We start from the raw sequence: 22,309 nt of genomic DNA, 5'->3' as shown, positions 1-22,309 counted from the left end.
CCCTAGCGGTATTTGATGCTATTTGTAGTTTATATTTAAGTTCTTTGTAATATAAATCCATGTTGTAAATTGGTTCTACATATGTGCTTGTTGTGAGGTTTTGTGGTAATTTAGCATTCGTTCCAAAAACTAACTCGAATGGAGTGTATGAGAAATCTGTGTGTGGTGTTGTGTTGTAGCAGAATGTGTAGTAAGGCAACCATTCATCCCAGTCACTCTGTGCTTGGTTGACGAATTGCCTTACGTACTCGTTAAGACAACGATGGTTCCTTTCCAGGCTTCCTATTGATTGAGGGTGATATGGAGTGGAAAAATTTTGTTTAAGCTTCAGTAATGAAGCTATGTTTTCGAATAACTCGTTCTTATATTCAGTTCCTTGGTCTGTTTGGATGAGTTTTGGAATTCCATAGACCAGAATTAAGTTTTCTATGAAGGCTTTGGCTATGGTGGATGCTTGTTTGTCTATTGTGGGTTTAATAATGATGTATTTTGTTAAGTTGCATTGAATGGTCAGTGCGTATCGGTTTCCATTATTGGATCTGTTAAATGGTCCAATTGTGTCGATCGATACGCAGTCGAATGCTTTTTGGGGTGTTTTAATTTCGACGAAATTTTCGTTTGTTCGTATTGTGTGTTTATTTTGCTGGCATTTTATGCACTTCTTGATGTAGCTACTGATATCTTTTTTCATGCCACTCCAAGAATAGAGTCTGCTTAACTTTTTGTATAGTCTGGTGACTCCTGTATGTCCACCAGTGGGTGTATCGTGATTGTTTTTTATAATTTCGAACCTTTCGTTTTGGCTTTCTATCACACGCTTGGGTGTGTAGAGCACTATTTGCAAGTCTTTGAGCGTGTCATTACAAATCTTCTTAAAGGTTTGCACGCTGCATATTTGGAAAATTACGCTTGATAACGCTAGAGCTATCATGCTAATTTTCAAGTTTTTGGCCATATTTTCAACTTTCTTTACTAGTTTTCCCAGGGATTCTTTTGTGTTGCTTGCATTTTCAATTATTGTCGACGACTTTTCTTCGGTTCCTTTTTTATTCATTATTGCGCATTTCAAATTTTTGTTTCCGCTAGCGTTTGTTTCTTTATTCATTTCTAATGCGCGTCCGCATAGAAGTTTAGGTAGGTTTTGCCACTCTCGGGGTTCAATAGCCTCGTACGCTCTGAGCTGATCAGACTCAGTATCGTCGGGGTTTGAATTATTGTCTGTAATTTCTGTGTCGTTATTCGTTTCGTTTAGTTTTCTAGTCATTGCTCTGGTTTGTATACCCAGGACTTTTATAGTTTTAAGTGCCTCGGAATTAATTGCTATTCGTGATAGCGCATCTGCAGTCACATTTAGCTTACCTTGAACGTATTTTACATCAAAATGGAATTCTTCAAGATCCAACCTCATTCTTGTGAGTTTTGATGAGGGATCTTTCATTGAAAATAAATATACTAACGGTCTGTGATCCGTTTTTACTGTGAATTTCCTCCCGTAGAGGTATGGTCTAAAGTACGTAATTGCCCAGTGAATTGCTGTCAATTCCTGTTCAATTGTCGATTTGTTGGCTTCACCTTTTGTGAAGGCTTTGCTTGCGTATGCAATGGGTAGTTCTATACCGTCGTTTTCTTGGGCTAAGACGGCGCCGCATGCTATTTTTGAAGCATCGGTTATTAGGGTGAATTCTTGTGTGAAATCGGGGAATTTGAGAACTTTTGGTGAGATAAGTTCGTTTTTCAATTTATTGAATGCATTTTGGCATTCGGGAGACCAATCAAATTTTGCGTTTTTTCTGAGCAATTTGTTTAATGGGTACGCTATTTCTGCGAAATTTTGTATGAACCTCCGGTAATAGTTGCAAAAGGCAACAAAACGCCTCACTTCATCTGCTGATGATGGTGTGGGGTAGTTTGTTACCGCTGAAAACTTTGATTGGTCGGGCTGTATACCTGCCGCTGAAATGTTGTGACCTAGATATGTTACGTCTGGTCTGAAGAAGGAGCATTTTTTGGGATTTAATTTTAAGTTGTAGTTTTGTAATTGTTTGAAAACGTTTTCCAAGTTAATAAGGTGATGGTTTATTGAGCAGCCGACGACGATGATGTCGTCGATGTAAAGGAATGCACATTCAGGTGGGAGTCCGCTAAGTGCTATGGACATCATTCTCTGAAAGCTATTTGGTGATATATTTAGACCGAATGGTAACCTATTGAATTCGTAGTGGCCGTTAGAGGTCGAAAATGCTGTGTACTTTTTTGATTTTTCGTCAAGTTCGATTTGGTGGAAACCTGACATTAAGTCTAGGGTTGTAAAATATTTGGCTCTGCCCAAATGATCGAGGATTTCGTCGATTCTTGGTAGGGGGAATTTATCTGGGGTTATCTTTTTATTTAGTTGTCGAAAGTCAACCACTAATCGCCATTTTTTATCTTGAGTATTTGATTTCTTTGGGACTAAGAGGATGGGAGAATTGTATGGTGAGGTGGAATTTTGGATTATTTTGTTATTTAGCATGTGGCTGATTTGGTTATTTATTTCTGAAATTTGTGCTTCCGGGGTTCGATAATTCTTTATGTAAACGGGTGTCTTGTCTTGAAGGTGAATGGTTTGCTTGTAGAAGTTGTTGGTTGTCAATATGTCGTCTTCTAGTGCAAAAATGTCGTTGTATTTAGTGCATAATTCTGTTAATTTCTCCTGGGCATGTTGGGGTGTATGATTCAAATTGAGTTCCTTAATCAGTTTCTCGTGTCTACCTTTTGGGTTTTCTCCTAATTCCGTTGTAATGTGATTTATGGTGTATTCTTTAAGGGGGATAGTGGTGGGGGCGAAGGTTTTTGGGATTGATGTTGGTGTGGTATTTGTGTTAATTATTGTAATGAATTGTGAGTTTGGGTTTATTATTGTGTTTGCGCAAAAAATGCCTGGTTTGATTTCTTGTGCGATCACAAGGGCATCATCGTTTAGGTTGAGTGACGGGAAGTGTTTTATAATTTGGCATCTAGGGGGAATAATGTAATTGTTTTCCCAGCTATCTTGAATCGGAATTTCAATTTTGGTGTTTTCATAGTTGAAGGTCATTAGCCATGTTTTGAGGCATAGGTTACATTCATATTTGGTGAGGAAATCTCTGCCTAAAATGCCATCTGCAATTATAGGAAACTTGTTGTTGACGATTTGAAATTGGTGTGGAATTTGGATATCGTCAAAAATGATATTTGTATTTGTGCTCGCTATGGATTCGGTCTTTCCCTCCGTAACTCCATTAATAATGCATCTATTTCCGGGGTGTATTAATTGTTTTCCGTTAATTTTTTCTTCTTTTACTATTGAGATGTCAGCGCCTGTATCAATTATTAATATACATGGTTTGCTTGACATTTGTAAGTATAGTGTAACGAACATTGAACAATTCACGTCGCATTTAAAAATATTTAATGTTGGTCCCCGTAATGTTTGTTTTCCTCCAATGTCAATGCCGGTTCGGACTGGAGGGCATCCGTCGGTTGTGACTCGTTTCCCGTTAGGCGGATGTATTGCTGAGGGCGGTTAAAATTTGTATTCCGCCTATTGTTGTTGTTGTTATTTCGCTGTGGGTTTATGTTTGAGAATTGGTCTCGAACTTGGTTTTGCTGGCCAAAACGGTTATAGTTATTACGCGGTTGGTTTTGGAAATTATTTTGGTTGAAATTGTTGCGGTTGAAATTGTTTTGGTTTCTACCACGGTTATGGAAGTCGTTTGGCCTGCGCCTGTAATTATTATAATGTGTGTCAACGTTGTTGTTGAAACGGTTGGCGTTTCTGTTGGTTTGCGAGTATGCAAATACTGATGCGCTCGCATTATTTAAGTTTTCCTCCAACGCTTTAGTCATCGCGTCGGAGTATGAATTGAAATTCCCTGCTCTTATGATGAGCGAGGTTTTTTCGTTTTTTAACCCTCCGGCTAAATGTTTGACGCCTTCTTTGTTTGCCATAGATTTGGCAACTTGGGGCGGAATTTCTTTAGCGGTGTACGCTGTTTCCAAACTGAACACCAATTTTTCTAAATCCAGGCAAAATTGTTCGATTCCACCGTTTTGTTTTAAGTTAGCCATTTTAGCTAGAACTTGTTCCGGTGGGCTGGTCGTTATTTTAGCTTTTAAAATTTTGCTTATCTCGCTCACCGATGTCGGTGTTTCAGTGAATGCATTTCTCGCCCGTCCCTCTAGTTTGGTTAGTATGACGTTAATTATGGTTGCTTTGTTTTCCGGTGTTTCAAATGTTTTCACCAAGTTTAAAGCGTCAGCGAAGGCTTTCAGTTTGTCTATGTTTCCGTCGAATTGCGGAACTATAGACGATGTAGTCTTGATTATTTCGAGTATGCTAGCCATTTTCGGTTTTCTTTGTAACCTGAGGCAAAATAGGACGGCTAGCGCAATTTCCTTGAGTGTTCTTGGTCTACCCTTTTCGATTGACGCCTTAATTGCGTTCAAAAGTTGGTCCGCCTTTTCGGTTATTTTTATGATTTCTGAGCCGTGGGTTGTGTCTAGTAACGTAGACGACAATTTTTTAATCTGTTTCACGAGCGCTTCCGCTTCCGTGAGGCGTTTGGCTAAAGTACTTTTCCTTAGTTTTCTGACCAGTTCCTGTTGTATAGTCAGGTGTATATGTTTTAGTTTTTGTATATTCAATTGGATGAGCTTTGTTACTTCGTCCATTCAAGGAGACAAGGAAAAATGGTTATCGGTAAAGAATTTATTATGCTGAGGCTGCGTTCGAACGCATGTTTTAAAATTTTCGAATTCTTTTAGACGGTGTCGACTACGGCTGCGTGAGCTTTTGCCGCTTGCATAGCATGTGCATTCATGCATGCCTTATATGCTTTGTATATTTTCGAAATTAGTAGTATGGATGTGAGGGCAAGTGTGACGCAGATAATCGCTCCTTGAGCTTCGTGCATTACACTGTGGTTCTCTAGGTGATTTAAAATTTGGATTTGAGCGTCGCCCGTGTTACTAACGGGTTTGGTATTAAATAACCCCATGTTCAACGGTACATATGTAAAACCAATTTTGTGGGTATTGTAATTGCTTTTTTTTTTTTCTAATTCCTACTACCTATTCCTACTGCCGCGTGGGTATTACGATAAAAAATATTTTGTGCCTCGACTATAAATTTATTACATGATATCCGTATATAAAAGGATTAGACTAACTCGAGTCTGACTTACGCCACGTTTTCTCCGCAAGTGTCCTCTTCTCGGGGGTGGGGGGGGGGGGCGTGGGTGCCTCTGCGTCCGTCAGATCTCAGGGGTGTCCAGTTGGATCCAAATCGATGTTCATTTTTTTTTTTTTGAAATACTGCTTGACTTGCGAATGTTATTTATCCAGGTGGCTACTGTCAGCTTCACGATTTCACTTGTGTCTGCGATTCTAATTTTTCGTAAACGGCTTCAATAGTTTCCGCTGGGGTCCAATTTCTTCCCCGCTTTGCCGATTTTCACTTTCACCATCTTTTCGCTGAATGTTTCGTTACTCAATTTATTCACACTTGCACTGCGTCCGGTTGGTTTAAAAGTTCATTTAGCGAATTTTTCTTAGCTTAAATGATTCATATTCACACCGTACCCGGTTGGTTGGGACCTAACACACACAACACAACACAACAGTAGGCTTCTTCTTCTTCTTGTTTTTAAAAGGCTTTAAACTTTGCAGTTAACCATTGCCTCTGCTCAGTAGGCTCTAAACTCTGCGTTTAAATTCACTTTAATACGCGATAACAGCATCGGATCTGTCGGTTCACTCGTGACTCGGTGTCACTGGTCGCCATGTAAACGTGAAGAAGGAACTTACGCCATTCAGTGGCGTCGACTTTCGGATTTGGTAAATTAATAAACACAAACGCTATTCGTACAAGCGTCGCCTCTCTACTGTATACTGTCAACTGACATCTATATTCAAAGAAAAGACTCTCGGGGCTTAAATACTAGTTTACAAAAATAGGCTTAAACTCTACACAGAATATTTACAAATTATGCTGGGCGGAGCATCGCACCAGCAGTTAGAGTGGGCTGTGATGGCCTTGGTCAGACGCGTTCTTCGGAGAGAGAGAGAAAGCACTTCTTTGTGGGTCAAAGTAAATAGGAAAAGAAAGTGCTGAAACATGTGTGCCGGATGCGCGCCACATGTTTGGTTAAATTTCTGCTGCTAGCTAAACTCGCAGCGGGGCGGAAGGAAGACAAACTCGCCGCTGCCGTTGGTGCGCGTCGAGTTATACAATCATAAATAGTAAACGAACCCTTGGGCCAGATTGCTGGCTCGGGTATCGTATCACATTTTATGTCTATATCGCCCAGCGCCCTCGGGGGTGGTTTATTGCCTTAGAGGTCTTGAATATTGATGAGTTGGGTTTAAGCGTGATCATATTACGTTCGATACTTTTATTTGCCATTCGTATTTGCTCTCGTGCGCATCGGCTCTGTTCTGATGCAACAAGCTCCTAGCTTTGTTGACGGGTTCGACCGAGAGTTGGGAAACGATTTTTTATAAACGGTCATTCTGGCGATGTTTAATTTTTATCACTGCAACTGTGTGCATCTGTTAGACGCGTTTTGAATGGCGATGCACAGAAGATGCCTCTCGTTAAATACTCAGTCCAATGCATGCATTAATATAAAGTAACAAATTGCAACATATGACCAATTAAATATTGTTCTCGCAAAGGCAAGAAAGAATCGTTGCTTCTCGAAATGATTTTACAAAACCACGCAAGCCATTAAACCTTTTCAGGATCCCCGGAACTTTTTAATATGCGACATGATAAACCAACAAATTTTGCAATAGATAATTTATTAAAATAGCGTTGGATGGAGAGTACCCCGTTTTCCATACATTTGCGCTGACCGTAAGAGGTTTCCCTAACACGGACATAAAAATCAAACACCGTGAAGAATCATCACTCATCATCACATCATCCAAACTGTGTTTTACATCTCCAACAAAACAAAATGATATCTCCAAATATAAAAGTTCTCCACGGGAACTTACTTTAATAGCATATTTAGACGATGAAATAATTTCCGTTTTCACAAACTAGTGTTTTTAAATAAACAAATTAGATTTGAACCAGGGTACTTAATTGTTCTTTACAAAACTTCTATCTATTTAACACGTTCGTCGCCCAATGCGTTGTTTTTGAGTTTCTCGCGAGTTCCAAATTGCGGATGATTTATTAAAAGAAGATCAAACATAGTTTGTAAACAACTTTTACATGATCTAGTGAATTTTTTTCCATTTGAAGACGAACTGACAACAATAGCACATGCCAAAGTCATATTATACGGGTTTCGCAAAAAAACTCCAGTACAAACCTTCTGTACTACAAATTGATAAAAAGTATAGTATAAACATTATATTAATATGATTATAATTTTATTATTTTTCTACATATCCTATAGTTACATTTAGGTGCCTATGTAGTCAAATTCCTTTTGAAATTCCTGTTAAATTTGAACGAGAAAAGTGTCACCCATATATGGGTGACGGGGCGACGAAAGGGTTAAACTGCCTCTGTTTGGCTACCTAAATCCGTTGATCCATTCTCCATCCATTTGATATTGTGACCCTCGAAAATATCTCAAGGGGAGAGTACATGACATTTGGAATATCGTTTTTTTTTCGATGTAGAATGACTTAAAAATAGATAAAACGAAACATCTCGAAAAAAAGAAATTAGTCGAAAATCGACCTTCTGGCAATGAGTGGCAAAAATTTACTTCAAACAAAAACAAAACTTTGAGCGTTTTGAGGCACCCCTAAATCATGTTCGATTGAGCTGAAATTTTGCACAGGTGATTTTTTTGGGTCAATAAACAACAAAATGTATATGGCAATACGCTAAATTCAGATCTCTACTGTTAACAAATGGACCGCGATTGATCCGAAACGTCCAGAATTGGCCAACAGAAGAGGCTTTGTGTTCCATCAGGACAACGCAAGGTCACACCATCCCGAGAGCTTGACTGGGATATGCATCCACAATATAGTCCGGATCTGGCACCAACGATTACCACCTTTTTCTCGCATTGAAAAACTTCCAGAGCGATAAGAAATCGGGAAATTGCGTAGGTTGTAAACATCTATTGCTAGAGTTTTTCGCCAATCATGACCGAGACTTCTATGATAGAGACATCATGGAGCTATCTTCAGAATGACAACAAATTTTTCAACAAAACGGTGCATATTTGACCAAATCGGACAATCAGAAGCATATAAAAAATATCACACAACCTAATATTATGGTTTTAACCTTCATTTTCGAAAAAATATCCGTTTGTCACAATAAAACTCCAGTTGTTGTCCACAAACAGATCTAGAACCTGAGAAATGAGGGCGAAATATTATCCGAAATCGCAGCACTTCAAGAAAACTAACATTTTGGAAACAACTCCCAGAAGATGACGTAAGGCAAGGTTATAGATCGTCAGTCATCTATACTGCGGGAAATCAAACAAAATGTGTCGAATGACTATTTTGCTTCAGTTGGCAAATCGTTGGCAGACAAAATACCATGCACTGCGATAAAGCCTATTCGCGATCAAACTGCTACTACCTTGGAATAAGCCACGGTGACGAGTGCTGAAGTTCAACGAATAATTCCGGAGCTTCCTATAACGCCGATCTTAACTTGGGCAGGATAAAAATGTGAGAAAAACGATACGAAATGTGGATTATGGGGTGGTTCAAGGTAGCACTCTAGGGCCCACTTTGTTGAATTGCACAATTAATTGTTGATATGAATAAATAAAGGGTGTGTCACATCAAATTGCATCACGGAAAAAACGCTGTAGAAATTTGCCCAGTAGACCGATCCTTTTGAAAATTTTAGACAGTAAAATAAAAACTATTAAACAACTTTTGGCATTTTCTTTTTATTCATACTTCGAGCCCAAGCCCGTATGCTCGCACCTTGCTCTTTACCCCGTCCATAAGGTTCTGTACAACGTCAGGTTGTACTTTTTTCGAACAAAAATCCAATCCTGCTTCATAATCGCCCAATATTTCTCTATTGGTCGAAGCTCCGGCGCGTTGGGCGGGTTCATTTCCTTTGGCACGAAGGTGACCCCGTTGGCTTCGTACCACTCCAACACGTCCTTTGAATAGTGGCACGAAGCGAGATCCGGCCAGAAGATGGTCGGGCCCTCGTGCTGCTTCAATAGTGGTAGTAAGCGCTTCTGTAGGCACTCCTTAAGGTAAACCTGCCCGTTTACCGTGCCGGTCATCACGAAGGGGGCGCTCCGCTTTCCGCAAGAGCAGATCGCTTGCCACACCATGTACTTTTTGGCAAACTTGGATAGTTTCTGCTTGCGAATCTCCTCCGGAACGCTGAATTTGTCCTCTGCGGAGAAGAACAACAGGCCCGGCAGCTGACGAAAGTCCGCTTTGACGTAGGTTTCGTCGTCCATTACCAGGCAATGCGGCTTCGTCAGCATTTCGGTGTACAGCTTCCGGGCTCGCGTCTTCCCCACCATGTTTTGCCTTTCGTCGCGGTTAGCAGCCTTCTGAACCTTGTATGTACGCAGGCCCTCCCGCTGCTTGGTCCGTTGGACGAATGAACTTGACAAATTCGGCTTATTGGCGACATCCCGGACCGAACTTCTGGGATCACGTCTAAACTGCTTAACTACGCGCTTGTGATCTTTTTCACTGACGGAGCATCCAATTTTGCCGTTCTTCACCTTCCGGTCGATGGTTAGGTTCTCGAAGTATCGTTTTAGTACTCTGCTGGCCGTGGATTGGACGATTCCCAGCATCTTACCGATGTCCCGATGTGACAACTCCGGATTCTCGAAATGAGTGTACAGGATTAATTCACGACGCTCTTTTTCGTTCGACGACATTTTTCCAAATTTACGAAAAATTGACAGTGAAGCATGGCCAACGTGATCTATACACTCTTATCTGATTATAAGCGAAAGCTGAAGATATAATTCCTAAAAATTAAATTTCTACAGCGTTTTTTCCGTGATGCAATTTGATGTGACACACCCTTTAAATAAATAAATTACTATGTAAACAATTTAAAGCCCCCTCTGAGGTGTTTTGTACATGTATGCGGATGATATAGTGTTGATTTATATTTGCGAATCCTGTGAACTACTTTTGAGTGAGATTAATGGAGATCTCTGCAGTTTAAAAGAGTGAATGCATGCTGTTCAATATTCCAAAAGGAGTTAATTTGAATATTTTATACGACGGTAATTTTGTTGATCGAGTGGATGTTTTCAATTACTTGGGAACATGGCTTGATAGTGAACTAAAGTCCGGATCTCCGGATACTAAGTGCTAAATTAGCACAGGTAGCGGGCGTATTCAGAAGAATATTCGATTTGCTTCCAACCGACACCAAACGAAACCAGCTTTTTTCACTGTTCCATAGTCATTTAGTCTATGGAATACTAGTCTAAGGTTCAGCCAAAAAATCAGCATTGAAACCTCTTCAAATCATTCACAACAAGGCCATTGAAAATCTCTTTGGATATTCCTGGAAAACATCAACGGAGTTCATCCATTCTAAACACCAACTGTTGTAGATATAAAATGTCTACAAAGTCAGCCCGTGTACCCATATATCCCAGATATTACAAGATGCGGTCCACACGAAAACTCATTACACCACACCAGAAGCAGTACAAACTCAACTATCAGCAGAAGCAATACAAAAAGATTTGGCCAGAATTCAGTGTTGAAAAAATCAATTATGCTTTATACTCTTAACAACCTTAGTGACAATTTGCAGTCTCGTAATGTATTTTCCTTTAAAAAACAGTTCAAAACAAGTCTGTTGTCAGAGCAGCTTCTAAATGTCTGATTTTTTTTTCTGTTTTTGTCAGTTTCGATCACAATTGTACGGTTTCGTTCAAATATATTTGTACCTCATTTATTAATTAACGTTATGCAAAGTATTGTTAGTTACTAACCAGTCATTAAAAGCCAAAGGCACATAAACATGTGTTATCGAATGAATAAATAAAAATCGCAAGGTTAGTGCTCTTAAGTCATCTGACAGCTTGTCACAAAACGCTAACATGAAAGTTAGCCTTGAAACCTCTCAAATTTATTTTTCTAATTTTTACTTTCTGAGAGTGTTTATTCAACCCATTTCCATTTTCGCTTCAAACCCAACGGAACACGATGATATATGCCTCCATGCGAATTTCAATTGAACATACAGCGCCTAATATGATATGTAAAGGGCGAACACGAAATTATTGCGACACCGAAAATGTCATGCCAATTTTCTTATAATGTTTAGAATCAAACCAAAATATTAGGGTAGTTTTATACATATATTTACTTCAAAAATCAAAAGAAAAGTTAATCGATGGAGCCTTGAGTGTAAAATTGAACGCATTTTCGCTTGATGACCTCCAGCAAAGTCTTTACAGTGTCATCCGGTACCAGTTTCTCAGTTTTTTTGACGTAGAACTACGTCCTTCAGGAAGGGTGCCAAATCAGAAAACAGGTCACGTTTTTAAGAAATAAAGTTAACGTTAATAACTATTTTCACTGTGAACGAATTCTCATGATTTGCATACCAATCGAATCGGAAATTTTTCAATATTTGTTTGATATATTATATATTACAATTCGGTAATCTCTCAACCCTTCTCATACATTTGTTCTGCCGATTTGTGTGCCAACTCTACCCGTATTTCGAATGCTTAAACTCGAACAAGATCGGAAAGATGTTTACATCAATTGATAGGAAATATTTCTACGCGTCTATCACAATTAATAAAATGTTGTTTTTCATGAGATGAACAACAGAATAACTGTAAAATGTCAAGCGTTATCTAAACGCCCTAACTGCCAAGGGTTGATTGGCCCGATTTACGGTTTCTCTAACACAGGCTTCAAGATCGATTTACCTGTGGAAATCCGCTTTGCAAATATACATGCAAGTCGTGGGTATTTTTGTTCCCACCGAGCTGTGTTTCCCTAACACGGACTTCAAAATTAATGTGCCTGGGGGAATACGCTTTGCAGGTCGGGGGTGTTTTTTGGTGTTGAGTACTTTTGTACTCGCTTGTCGTTGTGCAGACCGGAATATGTTTCCCTAAAACGTACCTTTAAACTGAGAAGCCTGGGAAAATCGTCATTTCAGACACTAGAGGTGAATGAACTTTCGCGGTTCGAGAACTACGTAAACATGAGATGTGTAATAATTTCAGAGGGAAATGTAAAATACGATGATCGTTTGACAATTTTTCCGTTCACATATTTTGGTAGTCCTAGGCATCATATCAAACGTAAAAGGACGATCATCAAATTTATTTGTAACGAAGAACATAATCTATTACAAAATTGTCGATGCATTCTAAAATATTATTCGAAGTGATAAACAAATGGATTGCATAATATAATTGCGTAGTTCTACGTCGAAAATATGCGGTAGTGTCCTAGATAAAACCCCTTAGAATTTTTCCATTTTCTTAACATGTCCTTCTCGTCTTTGACTGTCTTCTTGCTCTTCCGAAGTTCCCGCTTCATTATTGCCCAGTACTGCTCCACCGGGCGCAGCTCCGGACAGTTTGGCGGGTTCATGTCCTTTGGAACAAAATGGACAGAATTGGTCTCATACCACTCCAGGACACTTTTAGAATAGTGGCATGATGCCAAATCTGGCCAAAACAGCGGAGCTTCGTCGTGCTGCTGCAAGAACGGCAAAAGGCGCTTCTCGAGGCACTCAGATTTGTAGATTTCGCCATTTACTGTGCCCTTTGTCACGAAAGGCTCACTCCTCAGTCCGCAAGAGCAGATGGCCTGCCAAACGAGATATTTGGAGGCGAACTTCGACATTCTTCTTCTTAACACTCCTATACTCGCGCATTGGTCTGTCAGACCGAGAAATCAATAATTCGTTAATTTCTCAGAAGATACCCACAAACCAATGAACGCATTTTCGCTTGATGACCTCCAGTAAAGTCTTTACAGTGTCATCCGGTACCAGTTTCTCAGTTTTTTTGACGTAGAACTACGTCCTTCAGGAAGGGTGCCAAATCAGAAAACAGGTCACGTTTTTAAGAAATAAAGTTAACGTTAATAACTATTTTCACTGTGAACGAATTCACATGATTTGCATACCAATCGAATCGGAAATTTTTCAATATTTGTTTGATATATTATATATTACAATTCGGTAATCTCTCAACCCTTCTCATACATTTGTTCTGCCGATTTGTGTGCCAACTCTACCCGTATTTCGAATGCTTAAACTCGAACAAGATCGGAAAGATGTTTACATCAATTGATAGGAAATATTTCTACGCGTCTATCACAATTAATAAAATGTTGTTTTTCATGAGATGAACAACAGAATAACTGTAAAATGTCAAACGTTATCTAAACGCCCTAACTGCCAAGGGTTGATTGGCCCGATTTACGGTTTCTCTAACACAGGCTTCAAGATCGATTTACCTGTGGAAATCCGCTTTGCAAATATACATGCAAGTCGTGGGTATTTTTGTTCCCACCGAGCTGTGTTTCCCTAACACGGACTTCAAAATTAATGTGCCTGGGGGAATTCGCTTTGCAGGTCGGGGGTGTTTTTTGGTGTTGAGTACTTTTGTACTCGCTTGTCGTTGTGCAGACCGGAATATGTTTCCCTAAAACGTACCTTTAAACTGAGAAGCCTGGGAAAATCGTCATTTCAGACACTAGAGGTGAATGAACTTTCGCGGTTCGAGAACTACGTAAACATGAGATGTGTAATAATTTCAGAGGGAAATGTAAAATACGATGATCGTTTGACAATTTTTCCGTTCACATATTTTGGTAGTCCTAGGCATCATATCAAACGTAAAAGGACGATCATCAAATTTATTTGTAACGAAGAACATAATCTATTACAAAATTGTCGATGCATTCTAAAATATTATTCGAAGTGATAAACAAATGGATTGCATAATATAATTGCGTAGTTCTACGTCGAAAATATGCGGTAGTGTCCTAGATAAAACCCCTTAGAATTTTTCCATTTTCTTAACATGTCCTTCTCGTCTTTGACTGTCTTCTTGCTCTTCCGAAGTTCCCGCTTCATTATTGCCCAGTACTGCTCCACCGGGCGCAGCTCCGGACAGTTTGGCGGGTTCATGTCCTTTGGAACAAAATGGACAGAATTGGTCTCATACCACTCCAGGACACTTTTAGAATAGTGGCATGATGCCAAATCTGGCCAAAACAGCGGAGCTTCGTCGTGCTGCTGCAAGAACGGCAAAAGGCGCTTCTCGAGGCACTCAGATTTGTAGATTTCGCCATTTACTGTGCCCTTTGTCACGAAAGGCTCACTCCTCAGTCCGCAAGAGCAGATGGCCTGCCAAACGAGATATTTGGAGGCGAACTTCGACATTCTTCTTCTTAACACTCCTATACTCGCGCATTGGTCTGTCAGACCGAGAAATCAATAATTCGTTAATTTCTCAGAAGATACCCACAATCCAATCGACGAAAAAATCATCGACCTAACACCGACCGTAACGCTGGTGCCTATTCGGTACGATGTTGACATCTGGATACGCCATTAGTTTGTATGAGGGAACCTATTCTCTATCAGATTAAATTGGTAGAATTTGTATGAAAATTGTTTCTTGGCTTTATTTATCTACTTGAAGTACGTTTTCCTGACCTTAGTTTAAATTATTTTCTATAAATTTTCAGATATTCTCACAAAAACTTACCTTTATAATATAAAATTATCTTTAGGCATAATTTTTGTTGACGTTTTTTCATCACTTGCATGCAATAGTGATTTTCATTTACATTGAGTACTAATTTCATTTGAGAAAAATAATGTTCATTCATAATTTTTATTTTAAAAGTGTGTTTATTCCTTTTGAAAATCCATACTGTCATGCCTATTCCCCAAATACGTAACATCGAAAATTCGTTGGTCGAAAATACAGAATGATTAACAAAACGAATCGGCATCACTTTTTCTTCAACGATGAACTGTCATCTCACACCAAAACAACCGGATCATATAACTGGTGAGTATGGAATCTTTTTCTGTTTTTCATTTTATAATTTTTTTCCGACCCATCTCAACAGATTTTCCTCTAGTGGAGTTTGTGGAATAGATAGGTTTTTACTTTATGAATCTGGAGAATTGCTACCGGCGGCATTCCTGAACCCAATTGGGTCCAACACGGAAGCTAAACTAGTTCATATGCATCCGGACAACGTTGCCCAGAAGCAGGCACAACAAGCAATGAATTTCGATACGGAACAACTGAGCAGATGCATATCAGTGAAAGTTTATTCCGTTCTGAGACATTTCTACCAACGAAGTAAGGACACGAACGGTATTGAATTGAATGATGCTAAGCCAGATCAACAGTGTGGGGAGACTGACGGTGTAGATTCGCCACAGGTGGAAATTAATCACAAACGCAAGATGTGACATTATCAGATTCTCCCAAAGTGGTTTCTTACCAGGTATACTATTAGATAGCAGACATTTTAAAATACTAATTATTTTATTTTATTTCAGCTATGAATACACCCGTTCGGATGATGTGGCTTTTTTGCTTCCATCAACTGTTGAATGAGAAAAATGAATTCCCCCATCACCACAGTGCTTATTTCCACTTCTATTATAGCAGTCAACAGCATCGGATTTCCCGTAGCAGTATCCTCCAAGCCATGGTGGCTGTTCCAGGGGACAACATCAACAGCAGCAGCATCTGGACCTGACCATCGATAGTGTTTCGAGCAACTTTCCATATCGGAGATCTCGTGCTTCGCGCACATTGAAGAAACCTCCTCAGCCACATATGTGTGTCAAGGAGAAAAAGGAGCTGGATTCGAATCGTCAATCCAGAAAACCCGATTGCACCGATTGCATTATATATCTTGTTTATATTTTATATGCATTTTGTGTTTTTTTGAATAAAATGATTAAAATCGATCAATGTTTTTCCTTTTCTGTTTCATAACAAACCAATACAAACAAGAGACGATCAGTGTTGGAAGCAGCGTTACATGCAGGTCGACGCCTTGCACATGTTGGCAAAAAAGTGGCGTCAAGTTGTTCGATGAATGCATATGAAAGGTCGATAAATCGATTGCAAGGTGGCAGCATTTGAGATCGATTGTTGACATTTCATCGACCCGATCTTGGCAGGCAAAACGGATTGTGGGTATCAACACTACGACTTTGCGATTCTCTCTAGCTTCGTTATTCGTCGTTCGTCATCGGTTAGCGCTAAGACAAGACCAGACAACTGGCTTCTTACTCTTCTTCGTCGTCCAAAAACGAAGCCATGACATGAAGATGCCAGAGCTGCCAAATATTATAAAATATCGGATTTTTCAAATTTCTATTTTAATGAATCGTAACATTTGGTTGGTGCGAATTCAATGATTATTGCATATTTTCAAATAGACAATCTCAAAAATATGCTTTAAAAGGATAAAATAAGTCTTTTAAATACCCATATCTATAATATAATCGTTTCCAAAACAAATTTGGGATTTTTTTTAGCAAATAAATCTAATCTGACAACCGTTACAGCGTTATGCAGATTCTCATTGTCTGAACCAAAACATTCTATCTTATTATATGAGCAGGAATACAACCAAAACAACGTTAGGAAGCCATTTTATTCATACAAAACGTAATTCAAAAATAAAAATGAAGTGTAAAGCCTTAAATTGTGAGCGAAGGACGGATACTCATCCTAAGTATAAATTTTATCGGTTCCCTCAAGACAAAAATATTCGGAAAGAATGGATTCGATTTTGCGTGAGCAGTGAATTAGAAGTTCCATTCTTTGAAATCAAATCAAGCACAAGAATATGTAGCGTAAGTATTAAAAACTAATTCTAAAACATATCCTAATACTAGTATATATACAGGCTCATTTTGTTGATGGGAAATACAATGAAAATGGAGTTACGAAAATTCCGACCTTAGCTGCATCCGCGAATGAGGAATGGGAAGAGATACAAAGTATTGAGAACAATTATGATTTGGTTGACGTATATGAAGGAGATAAACAACTACAGGAAGAAATATTTCGTTTGAAACATCAAATTTCCAAGCTGAAAAGGTAGTGTGTCAAAAAATATGTTATTTTCTAATATTTTATATTGATGTAACCGTTAATAGAATTGTAAAACAATGGAAGAAAAAATGCGGATATCTGACCTCGAGAATTCGTGGAAAACAACCCTTGAAAAAGCTTTTCAGAGAAGATCAAATTAAGCTATTAACAGGAGAGGTTAAAAAAGTGAAACGTTGGTCCAATGAAACGATTACGGAAAATTTACAAATTCGGTTTGCATGTCAAGGTGGATACGACAAGCTTATTCAAAAAGGCTTCCCGTTCCCATCCACGAGGACTCTACTACGCCAAATTGAAGGAGTTCGTTTCAGTCCTGGTATGTAATTATAATCATATGTCTCATCGCATGTTAATATATGAAATGATATTTTGTAGGTATTCTTGAAGATATATTCGAGCTGCTACAACATAAAGTCTCCACAATGTCGGTTGAAAAAAAGGACTGCGGATTGGTTCTAGACGAAATGAGCATAGACGAGGCAAATGAGTTTTGCCAAAATACGAAGCAGTTTGTTGGAACAACAACGCTTCCTATGTCCCAAACTTTAGCCTGTAAAGCTTTGGTATTCATGCTAGTTGGAATCGCAGCGCGCTGGAAACAGGTGGTTGCTTTCGAGTACACCGGCAACTCTATACAAAAAGAGTTTTTGAAGAATGCTGTATTGTCTGCAGTTTCAAGAGCAGAGGGAATCAGTTTGCGTGTCCATTTTATAACAACAGATTCCGGGTCCGAAAACCAGCGCATGTGGAAGGATTTGGGGATCGATATTCGTCGCAAAAATGAGACATTAAATGCTGCGATACCTCATCCAAACGCTGAGAACAGAATGCTAGAGATCATACCCGATCCCGTACACGTATTTAAAAATACAGTACATGGCTGGTTGAACAATGTCTACCTGAAAGTTCCGGATTGGTATGTTCGTGAAAAAAAGCTAACATCCAATATTGTTCATCGAGACCATTTAACCACAATCGTGAACTCCGAAATAAACAACACGTTGCGGCTTTGTCACAGACTAACGGCCTCGGATGTGTGCTTTGACAACAGAACATCTTCAATAGATAAAATGAAAGTATGCAACGCAACAAAATATTGCAACAGGACGGTGGCTGCAGCATTGAAGTTTCATGCGGAAATACGAGAATTACCGGAGCTTCTTACTACCGCATGCTTCATAGAAGACTTTGCTCGATGGTTCGAGCTTATCAATAATAGGGCAGAAGAAAAAGTATTTTGTTTGAATGATCCTATGAAATATGACGAGGATATCGCTCATCTGAAGACCATGGTGCGGTTAATGTATGATCTCCAAGTAGGACACGGACATTGGAAACCATGGCAAACAAGTGTAATCATTTGCACGAATGCAATTGTGAGGTTGACAGATCGGCTTTTGCATGAAGGACACCCACAAATATTTACATCGCGGTTCGTCCAAGATTGTCTGGAGAGTCTTTTCTCATTGATTCGTGCAAAGCAACGACGCCCAACTCCATTGCAATTCAGCAATAACTTGAAAATTGTGACTCTTTCGCAATACATGACCGTAGTACCGAATGCTTCGTATACAGCCGATACACAACAACATCTTATTGGATTGATAGATTTGCTATCAAAGCGGCGTGAAGAATGTTCAGCCCAGAAATTGATGGACAATGAAGCAGCATCGACATCATATCGAATTTCAGCTTCATCTAATTCTAGTGATAATGTGGATGATATGAATATTGAATTCGACTATGAGTACACCGTCGATGAAGCGAAAACTTTTCTCGACAGAACAGAACAAAATTCGTTGTTCTATATAGCTGGTTTCATCATCAAAAACATTATTCAGCGGGAAAGAACATGTCAGCAGTGTAACAAGAGATTGGTAGTCAGCAAAACACAACCTAGATTGTATCAACCGTCTCTTTTTTCATATTTGCGAGCTACAGCTTCTAACTCTCCCATCTGCATAGTGAATGATGAGACTTTTAATTTCTTCTTAGCAATGGAAATTCTATTCCGAAATATGAAATCGCATTTGGAACCTAACGAAGCTGATTTGCCGAAGAAAATGGCAGGAGAAATGTATGTTTTGCCATCCACTTTATTCCATTGTGAAAAAACAAGGAATGACATTATAAAAAAATTTATATCTTTTCGTTTAAAAAGCGGAGAAAATAAAAAAACAAGGAAACGAAAATTTGATAGCAGGAGCATGGCATGGTAGAAATAAAATATATTAGTATCAGAAACCAAATAGATTATTATTAAACTAAACTTATGTCCATTTCCATTTTAGTGTTGTCCGAAAACTCATTTTTTCCACTTTTTCCCAAAAATGACTTTTTCAAAAAATCATAACTTTTGAACCTCTGAACCGATTCAGATGATCAATAAATCTAATTGAAGCCAATGAGGTAGATTTTTAATAGAAAAAATATTGAAATAAGTATTGAACTTGGAAAGAGGGTTCTAGAGAGGTGTTTTTTTTTCGTTTTAGAGTCATTATTTTGTAAATTTAACATGTTTTAAGTCTTCGTTCAATATTCTTATGTGACTAGACTAGACCTATGCGACTAGAATCCTATCTTTCCGGTAAGTGTGATATTTTTTCAAAAAAGATTGGCTTATTGGCTTCAATTTAATACGTCGATCATCTCAATCAGTTCAGTAGTTCAAATGTAATAAATTTTTGCAAAAAAATATTTTTGGATAAGAGTGGAAAAATGATTTTACGGACGACCGGTTAACTTTGAAAAGTCACTCAAAAACACAAAAAAGCCTATCTGATATCGAGATATGTTATGTAATAAATCCTCAGCTTTCAAGAAAAAACATAAAATATAAAAACATAAAAACAAAAAACATAAAAATAACAAAAAACAACTACAATCAATAGTTACGAAAACAAAATTCGATTTCTTGGCAAGCCTAATATTTTTCCAAAAAAGATTAATTGGCTTCAATTTGATATATCGATCATCTAAATCGGTTCAGTGATTCAAAAGTTATGAATTTTTAAAAAAGGCACTTTTAGGAAAAAGTTGAAAAAAATGATTTTTCGGACCACCCTAAAATAAGAAAAGGTCACCCTAACGAAAAAATAAAAAATACGGGTCTAATATTTTGAAATAAAGAAAGAAACTACCACTTTTCATGGAAATCTGAGGAGCACTATATCGGTTTGACATGAAATGGATGTATATATATATATATATATATATATATATATATATATATATATATATATATATATATATATATATATATATATATATATATATAAAAAATTTTCAATTCAATCAAAATATAGTAACAAAATAATTAGGTAAAACGTGTATACAATTCCTTCACATTTCCTCTAAACTAAGTATCGTAATATCAATTAAATTCATTTTTTTTCTAAATTCAATACAAACCCAACGTAATTTATTTTTATTGGCAACACTGGAAAAATCGACTTTGTTTACAAAATTTATCGAAATCGACCAATCAGAAATCAGAACGACTGACAGAAATTTGGTCCGTAAAAGACCCCCTATTGTCTGATCTTATCTTAGGTTTAGCGTATCGCATGTGTTGGTACAAAGGGGACTTGTGCCACTTTTTTAGCATTTTCGGTCTGACACACCGACGCGAGTATAGGAGTAACTTTTTTGGACAAGTGCCATTTTTCATATTCTAGAATATTGTTGAATGAAGTGGCATGGAATATTTATTGAATATAATACATACAATTATTACCGGACTATTCTTATTTAATTTCAGTCCCTTTCGTAACTGGATTGAACGGATCCATATATTAACTTTTCGTCGATATATTCTTTGTTAGATTCATACGTTCAAAAGCAGAATAGAAATGTTTGATTTTCGTATAGTTATTCGCTAAATATAATGGTCATACATATACACACTTGTGAAAGAATTTCACTTGTGGAAGAATTGTAAACAGTAAACTATAAACTAATCGGTAGATTATGGTAATTTTTAACAGTTACAGTTTTGGGGATATTTTTTTTATAATGGACAATATCGACAAGAAAACAAGAAAAAGAAAAGGAAGTTCCTAGAAATCATTTTATATCATCTTTTTATGTCCCATCTAAAAAAAGGCATTAATTCTTAGCTTGCCAAGAAAACAGAGGCAATGAATATAAGAAATATGCAAACTTTATATTCCAGAACCTTTATCGTCTGGTAATTATCTAGAAGGTCGTTATACATTCTTCTCTTCGATAAAAGACGTAACAACTGCATGAAATGTAAAAAATATGTTTATTTCGAGCATGCAGTTATGCTATGTTCTGATTCTTACTCCAATGAAACCACAATCGATTAATACGTTTTTATGTTATTTTATAGCTCTTTATACTTCCATGAATTATATTCAGTTGCTTACTTTCAATTAATATCAGCGAAAAATTCGAATTTCGTTATTTGTGTTGGAGTATCAAAAATTACTCTATTTCAAGGAGGCTGAATTAGATGACTATTACAACATAATAAAGACGAAGAAAACATATTTTTTTGAGTTTTTTCATTCAATCATACCCTCTTCTTCAAATAAATGGCAATAAAGCCTGAAAAATACACAATGGCAACATTACAGAGAAGTTCAATTTTCGGTCTGTGACACCGTGCGCGAGTATACGTGTTATGATTTTGCACGCGAGTACAGGAGGGTTAAATTTGTCGTCCACATCGAACTTGTTCTTGCCGGTGAAAAACTCCAACCCCGGAATTTGCTTAAAATCGGCTTTTATATACGTTTCGTCGTCCATCACACAGCAGCCATATTTTGTCAGCATCTTCTCGTAGAGCTTTCGTGCCCAAGTTTTAGCCGTCGATTGTTGCCGCTCATCGCGGTTTGGGAAGTTCTGTACCTTGTATGTATGTAGTCCAGCTCTCTTCTTTGCATTCTGGACGTAGCTCTGCGACATGCCGATCTTTTTAGCCAAATCACGGCTTGAGACGTTGAGATTTGCTTTAATCATCCGCTTCACCTTTCCCTCCGTCTTTTTGTTCTCCGGTCCCGGTTTTCTTCCAGCTCCTTTGCCGTGGTCCAACGTCAACCGCTCCTGGAACCGCTTCAACACTCTGGAGACGGTTGAATGGTGAATGTTCAACATTTTTCCCAACTGCCGGTGCGACAGGTCAGGAAATTCCAGGTGTTTGGAAAGAATTTGTTCTCTCGACTCGCGTTGGTTCACCTCCATTT

The 22,309-nt window shown here is 38.1% G+C and overlaps 1 protein-coding gene across 1 annotated transcript; it reads right to left on the bottom strand.

Moving 5' to 3' along the window:
* Positions 1-3,429: 3,429 nt before the first annotated feature.
* Positions 3,430-4,365, bottom strand: LOC129779276 (probable cyclin-dependent serine/threonine-protein kinase DDB_G0292550). Its single transcript, XM_055786672.1, has one exon. The coding sequence runs from the start codon at positions 4,363-4,365 to the stop codon at positions 3,430-3,432; it is 936 nt and encodes a 311-aa protein (XP_055642647.1).
* Between the last annotated feature and the right edge of the window lie 17,944 nt (positions 4,366-22,309).

Source organism: Toxorhynchites rutilus, chromosome 3, assembly GCF_029784135.1.
Source record: "Toxorhynchites rutilus septentrionalis strain SRP chromosome 3, ASM2978413v1, whole genome shotgun sequence".
Classification (NCBI taxonomy): domain Eukaryota; kingdom Metazoa; phylum Arthropoda; class Insecta; order Diptera; family Culicidae; genus Toxorhynchites; species Toxorhynchites rutilus.
The sequence above is the reverse complement of the archived record's forward strand: the minus strand, read 5'-3'. Positions and strand labels throughout refer to the sequence as shown.